We start from the raw sequence: 13,565 nt of genomic DNA on the forward strand, positions 1-13,565 counted from the left end.
TAATCCAGAAATCTGACAAAGCTCCCTGCAAACAGAGAAGCATGATGTTCACATGTGTTTGCTTCTGTCTCTAGGTAAACACAGCCATGCATGAAGCCAAGCTTTTGGAGGAGTGTGATGAGCTCGTGGAGATCATCCGCCAGAGAAAACAGGTCATCGCTGTGAAGATCAAAGAATCCAAGGTAAAATATTCCCAGGATGCCTTTATACTTTTCTTTTTTTTTAAGTCGTCTGGAATTATGACGATGGGTCGTTTCAGTAAGTTAAAGCTACATCGACGATAGTAATATATTGCATTGCAGGTTTAGATTTATATATGAATTTAATTTGTTTCATTCAGAGTACGTCAGTCCACAGTTCCGTCTCACTGCCATTTGAAGCAGCCAAATTGACAATTACGTATTTAAGAAACTCAGCTCTGGGTCACATTCCGCTGGCAGAGAAACAGTTTGTTTTTTCTAACTTCTGTACAAGAGATTGAATAAGAGAGCAGGAGCGCCGTGGAAGGAATATATTCATCCAGGTCTCTCAAAGATGTTTTTTGTAAAAGGCTGCCTCTGTAGTTGCCCGCTTGTTTACCCAAACACACATCACATGGACGCTTGAGGAGAGATGGAAAAGATGAGCGAGGAAAAAGAGAGCCGCAATAGGCCTCTTCCACACATAGGCAGCCAACCTGAATGTGTGTGGAAAGTATCTGAGGTGGCAGCAAAGACTGTTGCTGCAGGACTTAGTGTATATTTGTATATGTGTGTGTGTGTGTGTGGACTGCACACGTGCCCATGTGTTTATGGCTGGTTTGAGCACCAAGGGTTTCAGGACTGAGGCAAACTCTAAATCTCACCCTCCCCGAGGTGAGGTTGTAAGTGCTTGTGGAAGATCCTCTGAGACAGCAAAAGAGCTTTGTCGTAAGATGAAAGATTTCGAAACGCTAAACACAAGGACTGACGTAGGTTTGTGTGTGTGTGTGTGTGTGTGTGTGTGTGTGTGTGTGGGGGGGGGGGGGGTGTCCGCAGTGACCGCCGACAAAGAGCAAGGCTTGTTCTCTTGAGAGTCTGAGTCTGTAAAGAGGCTGTCTAGTAGAGGGTAGAGGAGTGATATGTAGGAGACGGAGGACAGAGGGAAGTACACATAAAACATGGATTGATGTCAGCAGATGATGTGTTAATATTTAAAGCTGTTTAAGGGTCAAGAAAGATAAAAGAAATACACCTTCAGTAATTCAAATAATCACGGCTGTGTTAAAAGGGATGTTTGCCTTGAGAGGAGGCCACTCAGGTCAACTAAACGTAGGTTGTTTGAGGCATTTCCCCAAATGAAAAAAACATGTTTTTCTGTTAAGAACAGTGTCGGAAAGGAAAGTGTTCAGAGGTGACTCTGCAACAGAATAACAGGATTATGCAGGCGTGATCATGGTGAGCAGAGCTGTGCAAGGTGCTCCCATTCTCTCTCCGAGGAGACTCGGCAGTCATGCCTAATCTCTCCCTGCCCGGACAAAACACACACACACACACTATTCCCATGTTGTGGTGTGTGCACGAGCGTCTCTATCACGTGACTCTGCTTGTCCTCCAGCCTTCTCTGCTATAAACTATTTTAACTCCTTTTGAGCCTTGAAGATTAACAACTCAAGTCTGTTTGGGGTTTCCTCAAAAACGGAGGTTATTAGTAGAACAAGAGCAGGTATTTGTTTGAATAAATAAAACAGTACTGACCCTTTAGTGGCTCTGCCAATTACGACTGCTGTGTCTCAAAGGGAATGGCAGAAGTAGCGTGACGATGTCATGACACCAAAATCCTCTTTGGGTGGAGGTTGTGGTCGATGGTTGGGTTTACAAAGCATGTGAATGCTGTTCACATCCAGCTTCCTGCTGTTTCTATTAACCAGAATCTTTCCTGAAAACTACTTAAAGGAATAGTTTGACATTTTCTTGTCAAGAGTTTGATGAGTGATTGATTCACGTCTATACAGTACATACACAGTAAATGTATACTGGAGCCAGCAGATGGTTAGCTGAGCTTAGCATAGAACGAGCGTAGAGTTTAGAAAGACCGGAAGCGGGGAGGGAAACAACTTAAGTTTGCTACTGCTTATCTGACCAAAGTTAGCTACACACAAATACATTTTGTGAGCACAGAGCTCAAATTATTCGTTGAGCGCTAATAATAACATTCTAAATATAATGTGTGTGCTTGCAAAATATATTTTTCTGTGCTCAAAAATGTTTCACCGTCCCAACATTTAAGCTGAGATTAGACTGTAATTTTTTAACTTCAGATGAGTGTGTCTCTACAGGAGGTGAGACACTCTCACACACACACACACACACACACACACACACACACACACACACACACACAGACAGACCCTGCCATATTACTCTGAGAGAGAGAGAGAGAGAGGGAGTAATCATCTCTAAAATTGTTTGTGACACGTTACCCGTCCATTAAACCCGTCCCGCCTCTCCTCTCTGTGCGGTCAACAACCTGCTCAAATGTTGTTTTTAGGGACAACCGATTAGGGTGGACTTAGTGGAAAAGCAGCGAAGACATCAATTGAAAAATCCATTAAGTCGCCAGCTAAGAGAGGCTTCTGAGCAGCAGCAGTAGAAAGTGCACATTAGATACAGTTTTGATTCTTTGAGAGCTTTTGATGACAAGCTCTGAACCGATTGCCACCCAGTGTTTTTTTAATATACCTTTTGTTTGCATAATTCACGCCCTGCATGCAAAGAACGTGTTGCTGATAATGTAAATGACTAATTCTTTAAGGGCACTCATCACTTTATATGTTTCTGCTCTTTTTTGTTTAACTTTAGTGTTCAGAGATTCAAGTTGTTAGCTGTTACTAGAAGTGTACTTTTTAGACAATAAAGCAACTTTACCTCATCGTTTGCCATTTATAAAGTTCAACGAGGGTTTTTATTTAATCATCATTGCTGAGAGGCTCTCCCTGCTGAGGCTGGTATTCAATTCTCAGCTCACCTTTCGTTGACAGTCTCCAGGCTCACAAGCAGTCTGTGTTGTTTCCTGTGGAGAGTTATATAAAACTAAGTTCGTTTGAGGAATTAGGACATGCGCCATAATAAAGATAAATGGATTACTCTAACTCAAATGAGCATGCAGTGGCTTCCTTATGCTCATTAGATAATCATAGAACAGAACATTACAAAACCCTGTGCGCTTGTGATTGTGTATAAAGAGTCTGAACCCTGACCTGACTGATGACCTCTCCCTTGGTTTTCAGTGCATTCATAATAGTTTCCAATCCATTTTGCAAATCTTTTTCTCCGCATTTTGCTCTTTATTAGACAAACACAGAAATACACATTTATGACTTATTATATCAGCTTATTATATACTATGAGCGTTCTCCTATATGTTACATTTTTTGCGACATTTTTCCTCTTTTCATCAGTTCCTCCTATACGCTCTTATAATGCCCTGTGCTCACTGTTTCTACATGTTAAATTAATTGCACATAAGTTAAAGATTCATCTGACAAGATAGTGTCAAACGCATTCAATATCTATCCAAAATTCCTGCAGAGGCGTTGTGTTTTTCTTTTAGTGTTGTAATTAAAATCGCAATAGCCTGCAATATGGCAACTTGTTGGTTTCACCTAGTAGGTGTCATCTCAAGGTCTGACAGAAATTCAGACTTCAGAATTTTAGAGCAATTTGGCAAAAAAGCTTAATCATCCTTTCTGGAAGTACAATAACATATTTATGGATTGGTGTCACAATGATGAATGCCTCATATAGAGACCAACAGTCCAGTCACCAAAACAGGCTCCTTCCAGGCCTCAGACTGAGCAAATGATTATAATAGGTGTGTCGTAACATAGCAACATGGTGTGTATTTGTGTTTTTGTTCCAGGTGATGAAACTGCGTAAGTTGGCTCAGCAGATTGCAAACTGTCGCCAGTGTCTGGAGCGCTCCAGTGCCCTCATCACACAAGCCGAACAGAGCTTGAAGGAGAACGACCACGCCCGCTTCCTCCAGACTGCCCGAAGTGTAGCAGAAAGGTGGGTTACCTCGTGTATAGACACACACGCCTGCAAACACACACACACACACACACAGTAAAGGGAGAACAAGTGATGGAGTGGATGGTAAACTTTGATTACATTGGTGGTTGTTTGGAGGTAATATTGAAATTTCCAGTTTTTACACTATTATTGGTGATAGCTCTGATCATATGCACTTAGAAAGGGTCAAAAAAAGACACGAGACACATGAATGAATGCAGTGGTAAGCCACAAAAATCATAAAGCCCTACAGTGAGTTTGCCTTTTTGTTTCCATGAAATCCAATCTTGGAAAGTAATGCAGCTGGTGGAATCAGCATTATATCAACCTCATTAGCTCCTGCGACCCATGCCAGGCCTCTGGTGAGAACCATCTATCTTTTAAGTGGCCAGCTATGCGGTTTCTCTTTCCACCTGCGTACTTCTGTAATACCTTCATCCCCTCCTGCCTCCACAGGCTGGAAGCTTTCTCCCTTATTCTCTCACACAGACAAAGCTCTGTACAAAACCTGAAGCTAGCGTAGCATCTTTTTATTTGGCCCGGATTCCTTTCCAGCCCCTGGCCGGGCTCTTTATTGACTGGCTGGTTTCTCTTCTCTGAGGAACAAAAGGCTCAGCTCTGCCCTGCTCTGGGATTCAGGCCGGCCCCTGTCATAGACGGACCACTGATGCTCAAAGCAGAAGCAGCCACAAGTTTCCACAAAGCTGCACAGACCATGGAGTCAGTGTGTGACTGGTTTGTGTACTGATGGATCTCTGGGTTAACGTTAGTTTACGATGGGTCTGGTTGCAGACTCTTCAGTTTGATGCTGTGCACATTTCTATATTGTTTTTACTTTATATTCTATTCCTCCACATTTTTGTTCCCTCCATCCCTCTTTGTCACCTCATCGTTTCTGCCACCTCTCCCCTCTTGTGACCTCGCCTCCTTCGCCTCTCTCCTCACATTTGTTCACCTCTGCGTCACCTTTCGTCGTTTCCTGCTCGTCCCCGCTTTTCCTCCTCTGCCTCCTCACCCTCTCGTGTCGTTCCCCCTGACACTTCCCATTCCTCGCTCCCATGTCCTGACCGCTCTTTAGGGTTGCCATGGCGACAGCCTCCTCCCAGGTACTCATTCCTGACGTCAACCTGAATGAGGCGTTTGACAACTTTGCCCTTGACTTTTCTCGGGAGAAGAAGATTCTGGAGGGACTAGATTACCTAACAGGTAAGAGCTGCATCAGTTTGGGTGCGATGGACACTTACAGTATTAAGTCTTAAGTACATGAATGCAACTATTTAGATCACTTATTACTTATTATATTACTATATTTGACATTGTAGCGCCTGTTCCGGTGCACCTAACTTTACTAATCTTCAGGTGACAGACTTACTTCTGTATTAAATCAGATTATAACCATTATTATTATGACGATGTTTAACTATTGCTTTGTTACAAATCATGTTGTTGTTTCCTCATCGTGTAGCTCCCAACCCGCCATCCATAAGAGACGAGCTGTGCACCGCCTCCCATGACACCATCACTGTTCACTGGACGTCCGAGGACGAGTTCAGCGTCACCTCCTACGAGCTGCAGTACACCATCTACACCGGCCAGACAAATTTCATCAGTGAGTCTCGTGCACATACACACACAAGTATGGTATCAAAGAAAATCAGATCCGTACTGTAGATCACATGCACTCATGATCTGAGCCAAGGAGGAAGTTCATGTTTAATTGCGTTTCAGCAATAGCCCAGGGGATTTTTATTAGATTTTTTAATCAAGGGTTGGCCAATACTGTGTTGACCTGTGTTTAAATATCTTAATAGTTAAGTTGATATAGAATTGGAAAACTGGCAGACATATTTGATTTGCTTTTGATGTTGTGTATGAAGGAAGTAATTAATTTAAATGTCAAACTGGCTATTTAGAGCTTTCAAAAGAAACACAATACAATCCAGTTGCCTTTTGAAGGCCTCTAACATGGAGGCTTCTGCTATATCATTAGAATAAAATACCTGCATGGTAACTTCAAACGTTAGAGATCAATGGATCTCTCAGGCATGAAGAGTGTTTTAATCATCAATAGTGTTTTATCAAACGGAAATTGGAAGAGCTTTTAAAGTGAGATTGTGTAACTTTTGAAAGAGGACACAACACGTACAAATAAAACATAATCTCACTCAGGGCTTTCAGTGCTCGAGCTTCACTGGTTTTGGGATGGCCAGTAGCTTATTTTTGTAAGACAATAGACATTACTGAGTCAGTTTTCTGACTTTACGACTCTTTCCTATTTGTGGTGCAGTTATGCTACATTTTAGCGTTCATCAAGGTACTGCAATTGTAATTGTCCACTGAAAGCAGGTTCTTCTGACACAGATGCAATCTAACAGAAACACGCCGCGCACACTGACCTCTCTGCCGTTAAATAGCGAACGAAACTGGAGCACCACATTACTTATTTTCATATTTTTCATATTTCATACAAACTGTGTTGCATAACCTAGATTTTCTGTCCAACTTTAGTCATTGTTCTCTGCCATGCTTGTATTTATAGAGATAGAGCTGAGTTATCAAGATGTCTTGTTCTAAAAATAGGACGTACAGTACATATCATGAAGGAATGCGTTGAAAAGATTCACTATTTAGTATCTGGTTTTGCTTCAAACGGCCTTTTGGCCTCGTCCATTGCTCCCTCTACCAAAGCTCATCTTTGTTTCAGGCTTGTAAAGATATCAAGATTTATATTCACGATACTGCAAGTAATTTGGATCTGCTGGTAGAGTCTAATTCTCTCAAATGTGTTCTTACATTGTCTAATTTGCCTCATTAATCCTCATTTAGCACTGCCATGGTAAATGTCTGTCTATGCTTCCTTTGTTGCATACTTAAACATGCACCATGTAAAGCTGCAATCATTGTAATTTTTCGGAGCAAGTTATGAGTCTTCAGTACAGAAATTTGGATCCATTATCACGACCATGGGTCTGTCTATTGCGGATCCTTATTGTTTTGGCTCATAACTCCAGAACAAGAGGCTCAGAACATGTCCTAAATTCACGGGTTAAAGTCAAACCTACCCCCATGGTCACAAATAGTTGTTCTTGAATGCAGTTTGGCCTTTTTTCCATCATACTTATAAAATGTTATCCATTATTCCCCATATGTTATGTTATATCAGTATATTTGTGTGCAATTGAAGCCAACTTTAGATGCACATTCAAATGATCTATGTAGTCAGGGGCCTTACTCTCTTGAAATTAATTCAAAGTTCTAATATTCCTGCACACAAATTACATATTTATCAAAACTCTGGGCCCCATTAGCTAATCGGTATTAAAGCTGATTGTCTATCACCTGTAGATAAATGAAGGGAAAGAAAGGCCACTGTGGAGGAGGAGAGGAAGGGGTGAGCAGGTGAGAAACCGAGTGGATAATGGTTATGTAGGGGAGGTGAGAATTACCACTCACTACCATGAGAAGGATATGATTGATGTACATAACCGTGAATGTGCACACACACACCTGTGCCTCTCCCACTTTAATCCTTTCATCGTCTCTTCTCCTCTCCTCATCTCTGTGTAGCCTGACATTTCTCCATTTAACCATGCAACTCAAGTGCCCCAGCCATTTGAAACATCGGGATACATTTCAGCTGTGATAGACTGAGTGACTCAGATATTCAGCAGTGTGCTGCCACAGAGTCCTCCGAGATTCACAGGAGAAACTGAGAAAGAGAGAAACCCATTTAGCCTGGCACACCACTCGAGTTTTTACCACAGCATTTATCTCAAACTTTGCGTGGCTAAATGCTCCCACTTGAGCGCCATCCGTTCTCTCTTTCTTTTTTTTTTCTTCTCCTGGCCTCATCCTCAGCCTTGGCTCTCCCATGAGGGGGGGGGGGGTCTTGTGAACCTCGCCTCTGCAGGATCATCCAAGCACAGCAGCAGAAAATAGAATCAGCAAGTAAAACCAAATACCATGGAGAAAAGTAAGCTGCGTTAGAAAGCCAAATATGACTGCAAGTAAAGATGTCTGCACTGTAACAGTGGAGCTGCTACCTATGGCTCTTTGCAAGTTGCAGTGTCTAGTGGTGTTGACCCATTTGTTTATCTGCCAGACAACATCCCCAACTATCCACTTATTCTGTACATCCACTCCATGGACAATAATTGTGCTCACTCACTCAGACACATCATACTCAGAAATTAAAACAGAAAAGCCGAGTGTAATTGCTGATTATTTGACTGATACAGATTTACTCCAATGCTTGTATTGATCCAAGGGTTCATTTTAGCGTGCACATTTCCACGTTAATGGTCCCAATGTATATGCATTCAAAAATATTGTCATTTAAACGGAACAGTTTGACATTTTGGGAAATATGCTTATACGCTGGAGTCACAGTTATGTCACTTCGCCCAGCCAAAAAATAGTCCAGCACATAAGCCCTGCATCTTGTATCGGGTTTTGTCTGGATTAAACAAACGTGATATAACATGTTAGTTAGTGAGCTTTAGTGGTGCTGGAAGGAGGATTATGTTACCTTTGGACAGAGGCAGATACTTTATTGAATGAATTTGAGATATTTAGACTATTTAGGAAATGCTGTGACTGTTTTGCATGGACAAACAACTGACTGATGTAACAGCATCATCATCATGGCTCCAGGTGAAAAGTCTTCCCACTTTACATCCACAGAACCATTGTTGGCTCTACAGCCTCTTTGTTTCTATGAATGCCTCTCCTCATTGTCCTATAAACTAACAAGCTTAAGAAGCCAAATAGCCTCACTATCTCCATACGCATCAGTTTTCCTGCATTGCTCAGCTGATTCTCAACCAATAGAAGTCAATAGCCATGTTCCCTCCTCTGCATGACTTCAACCTCTCTTTTCCAGTTTCTATTGCCAATGTGTGATTTATTTCCGGGAGGCCTGTGCGTTAACCACACTAGCAAGACCTCTGCCTGCTGGTTTCATCCGTCATTCATGTGTATTCATATGCACTGGCCTGCGGTGAAGTGTTAATGTGATTATCACAGGTGAGAGCAGTAGCGCAGTGGGCGTTAGGAAAGCCCAGAGTTTGGTATAAATCTCTGTTTCGCAACAGTATCAGCTGGATCGATCTTTTAGCAGAGCGTGATGAAACGTTGATGAGGGTTCAATCTTTGCGGGAAACTAGTGAAACAACATTGCTTTTATTTATGCACAGCTGCTCACACACACACACACACACACAGTGACCATTAACTTTATATTGCATCATCAATGACAGACCCTCCTGCAGTCCGAGGATACTTTGTTGTTCTGTTCCCTTCTTGTCCGCAGACACAAACAGACACACACACACAATACTGTACACGCACACTCACACTTGATATCTGGATGCAAGACACAAGCCGATCTATTTCCCCCGTTTCCTCCTTTTTTTTACAATGACACATTCAGTATCTGCTCCGCCACACTTTGAAGTCACAATTCTCTCCGAAGCAGCAGCACTCGGTTAGTGTCAGAAAGCCCCTTTTCAGTGGTACAAGTAGCAGTAGCAGCATTGCTGTGTTCTGACCTAATTTGATTTTGCAAAAAGGGAGAGGTGCTGCGGAGATCAAAAGCTTTAAAAATGGAAAGCAGCGTGAAGTCCTTCTCCCTCGTCTTTTCCCTGTATCTCTTTTTGAGAGCCCACATAACGTCGTAGCATGCCTAATTTCTACAGGAAGTGGCTAAAATGACAGGTGGGAGGCACGGTTTTCACAAAACGGGACAGCTGTCCCAGCAGAACGACATGCTTGTTTTCTTTTGTGAGGATTTCACAGTATGTGTACGAGCAGGCTGAAATAGGAATGCAGATGAATCTGCTGGCCATCTCTGGATGCAAAAGGGATCGTGTAAATGCAAGGTGTAAAGAAGCCGCTCTAAACCTCCCCCGGTTTTCCTTTCTCTCTCATCTTAAAGGAAGATGAAAGCCCTCTACGCTGTTTTCTTTGCCTGAGAAAAGCTTGTGGAAGTCGGCAGATATGTAAAGACACAGCCTTCACTTTAACTTTAACAGTCCCCTCTCCTCATTCATTCTTAACGCCGCCTCACTTTTAAAGGCCTTATTTGCGTCCTGTGAAGTATTTATATTTACAAGCAGACTCTCGGATATTACTTATGCATGCTGTTGCCATCTTGTTCAATAATTCACAAGGCCTCCTCACCAGAAGGGACAAGGCAGGCATGGCCCTGAGAGCTCTCTCCATCTCAGGATTCTTATTTCCCTGCAAATCTGCAGGGAGGGGGAGAAAGATGAGACAATGAAAAAGATTGGTATTCTACCTTCAACTCTACAAACATTATCTTGAGCTGTAGTGCTACAAACAAGATGCTTTGTGTGTTTTGGCGAGGGTTTGTTGGAATGTGTTTCGAATTGTTCAGGTGGGTTAAATAAATCTTCAGGCTGGCGTTCACGATTTGCATAAAGAACATAATGTCTGTCGGGTCTTCTGTCACATCATGCCACTATTTCTCATAATGTTAGTGAAGCTCACAGCTGTCAGTGTAATTAATAATTCATAAATGTCATCATTTGTGCTGTTAACGAGGTTAAAGAGGCCCTGTACTATTCACCCGTCCTCTATGACAATGCCATTAGAGTCTGCGGCTTATTTCACACCATGTTTGTTTTGTTCACACAGCGACTAGAAGCGCAGGTGCAGTACTGTAAGCAACTGTCACATTTTTTGATTTAAATAAACAGCCGCCTTCCGCCTCAACCCTGCCATCCGAGATGAACCCGTCTCACCTTGTGTTGATAGGACAAACACCACTTCAAAAATTCACATGTTGGGGGAAGTGGCGGTAATGTTAGTGTGTAAATGCGTGCCCGTTATTGCACACAAGAACTGGAGGCCATAAAGAGCACCCCGTTGTAGACGAGCCTCTCCTCAGCCCTGAGCTGACATTTCCTTTTTATCCTTCACAGTCGGATGCAGCTGAGAGACTGAAAACACTGTGTTTAGAGGCAGGTGACTGCAGAGCTAGCCCAACCTTTACTAACCCTCTATCTGCAAGCCGCTCTGAATCAGAGGGCCCACCAACTGGGGTCATGTCGGTATTGCACACGTTTTCATACATTTGAACATTGAAGGTATATTTGCCCTCAGGCGCTTAACAGCAGACGTTCTGTCATGTTGTGGAGATACCTTGTTGTTCTTAATGGGTTATAGATTCAGCTTAGTGTGCACACAACATCGCCTCAGGGGAGCATGCCATGATAAGCCTGATGGAAAGGTATTGGGGTAGATCAGTGTGTCCACATAAATATTGCATAACATCGCAAACTGTATAGTTTCCGAGCCTCTTACTGCCTGATGATTCACTTGATGTTCGGGGGGAAAAATAACATACTGCTGTGGTCCGATTTATAGGGGAAATAGTTTTTTTTGCTCTTTTGAACATTACTGAAACGCTTTTCAGCAGGATTAACCTGAAAACATCAAAGTAACTTGGTAACTCATGCTACGTGTGTTTCTGTGGATCTGCCAGGTTTGTACAACTCGGCAGACAGCTGGATGATCGTACCGAACATCAAGCAGAACCACTACACGGTGCACGGCTTGCAGAGTGGCACCCGTTATATCTTCTTTGTCAAGGCTATCAACCAGGCAGGAAGCCGCAACAGTGAGCCCGCCCGCCTCAAGACCAACAGTAAGTGAAGGCTCGTGTGTGTGTTGTGTGTTGTTTTTGAGAATACAAAGTCTGTGCCGTTTGTGCAACGTAACATACGGGCTGTCACTTATCAAAGCTTTCCTCAGGGGGGTTGTCTTTGATTTACGAAGGAGTGAAGGATAAGTAGCAGAATTAGAACCAACTTAGATTGTAAACTATTGAAAATGAAAGGAAGGACCTGAAACAGCGTCTGTAGTGTTTGACAGATTTCTGTCACAAACACGCATTCAAACATCCATTGCGTCCTCCATGAGAGCTTCCCTAAATGATTTGTCTTTCAGTAAATACGTGTTAATTTTTAGAAATGTATCATATTGAAACACTTCTTTTTAGTCATGAAAGTGGGATGTGGTTATCCACTGTTTGTTTGTTTTTAACGCAAGAGAAGCACATCCTAGCTTGACTTGAATTGAGTTAACCAAAATAAATCTTAATTGCTGAATTAAATGTTATTTGTCAGGTTGTTTAAGCTATCAGGCAGAGCTTGTCGTAAACAACTTATTATTTAGTTTTACCCTTTAAGCTTTCCAGGATACTCTTATGAATTTAAAAACAGGCAGGTAGGGAGGTCCGTCCACATAGAAGCATGTGTATTTGATATCATAATCATATCATCACCTTCACTTTTTGTTTTTAAGAGATTGCAACATAAACCTACTGTGTACATTGAGCTTTGTCATAACCCATTCTTTAATCCCCTCCTAGAACGCACGAGGCCTCTTTTCAACTTAACTTTTTGATGTAGTATTAATGACTTTATATAGAGAATCGTGGCTTTTGCATATATGTTCCAGTCTGTTCAAGTCTTCCTTCTGCTACTAAATTAGCAGCGAAGTTTAGTAGCAAGACCTTCATTAAGGTATCGGTGGTTCGACTCAAATCACATGATATGAGAAACGGTCAGTGTCTAGATTTTGGGCGCATTCATGATGTGTTAATAGCAGAGTTCATTAAACAGAGCATATGAGAGCTTTTTCTTTTCATTATCTACCTCTCCTACACTCCAGTCAGCTTGTAACGAGTTGTGCAAAAGTTTCATTTTAGACGCACTTTTTATGGTATGTTGCACGAGAAGATTACTTCTCCTTTTCTGTTTGTTTTTTTGTTTTCTATGCCTTTCTCTCCCTCTCTCCCTCACTCTCTCTCACTCACACTCTCTCTCTCAGCTGAGCTATGCAGTATTTTTCCCCTTTAAAAGATTGTGTTTAATTGACACCTTCTCTGCATGCGTCTCTCTTTTTGTCTTGTTTTTTTGTTTTGTTTTTTCTCTGCTGCAGAATCCTGTCCTGGACTTGAACTGTTTTTGTTTTTCAATGCTTCTTCTTCCCTGTAAACGTACACAGTAAATATATATATATATATATAGAAAGAAACTGAATAAAGGTAAAGAAAATGTAAAGATATTGAAGCAGGTTGAAGCATGTTAGGTTACAGTGAACCCAAAATACTCATTAACAAAGAGCACATTCTTAACTATTTAAAAATAATACTTTAACCAACAGATCCTAGTTCAAGGTTTAATGTGCCTTTCTAAGTCAGTCAAGAGGGACAATATGTCCGTCTCTACGAAGTCCGATCACTCTAGATATTCCTCACCGGGGTCTCAGACTCCACTGTAGCATGTAAAGGGTTAAAATGTCAGCGATTAAAGCTAATTTAGGATTTGCCTCAAGGGTGCTCAATGAAATTTTAAAATCGGTCTTAAATTACAGCAGTAGCGCAGAGAAGCTGATATGACAACTTCTCTTAACTGCTGTCAGGAGTCTTGCTGTGGCATTTAGGATTAACTGTAATCTGGATACTCTGCTGGGTAAAATAGGTGTGTGGGGAAACTGCAGTAGTCA

The 13,565-nt window shown here is 41.9% G+C and overlaps 1 protein-coding gene across 1 annotated transcript in view; it reads left to right on the forward strand.

Annotated features, from left to right (window-relative positions):
• Positions 1-13,565, forward strand: part of mid2 (midline 2) — a 105,666-nt gene that overhangs the window by 72,021 nt on the left and 20,080 nt on the right. Inside the window, exons 5-9 of the mRNA XM_079168100.1 lie at positions 75-182; positions 3,880-4,028; positions 5,110-5,237; positions 5,497-5,640; positions 11,539-11,700. Coding sequence (XP_079024226.1) covers positions 75-182; positions 3,880-4,028; positions 5,110-5,237; positions 5,497-5,640; positions 11,539-11,700 — 691 coding nt within the window. The remainder of the gene's footprint in view (positions 1-74; positions 183-3,879; positions 4,029-5,109; positions 5,238-5,496; positions 5,641-11,538; positions 11,701-13,565) is intronic.

This window comes from Pholis gunnellus (genome assembly GCF_910591455.1).
Source record: "Pholis gunnellus genome assembly, chromosome: 10".
In the NCBI taxonomy this organism is placed as follows: domain Eukaryota; kingdom Metazoa; phylum Chordata; class Actinopteri; order Perciformes; family Pholidae; genus Pholis; species Pholis gunnellus.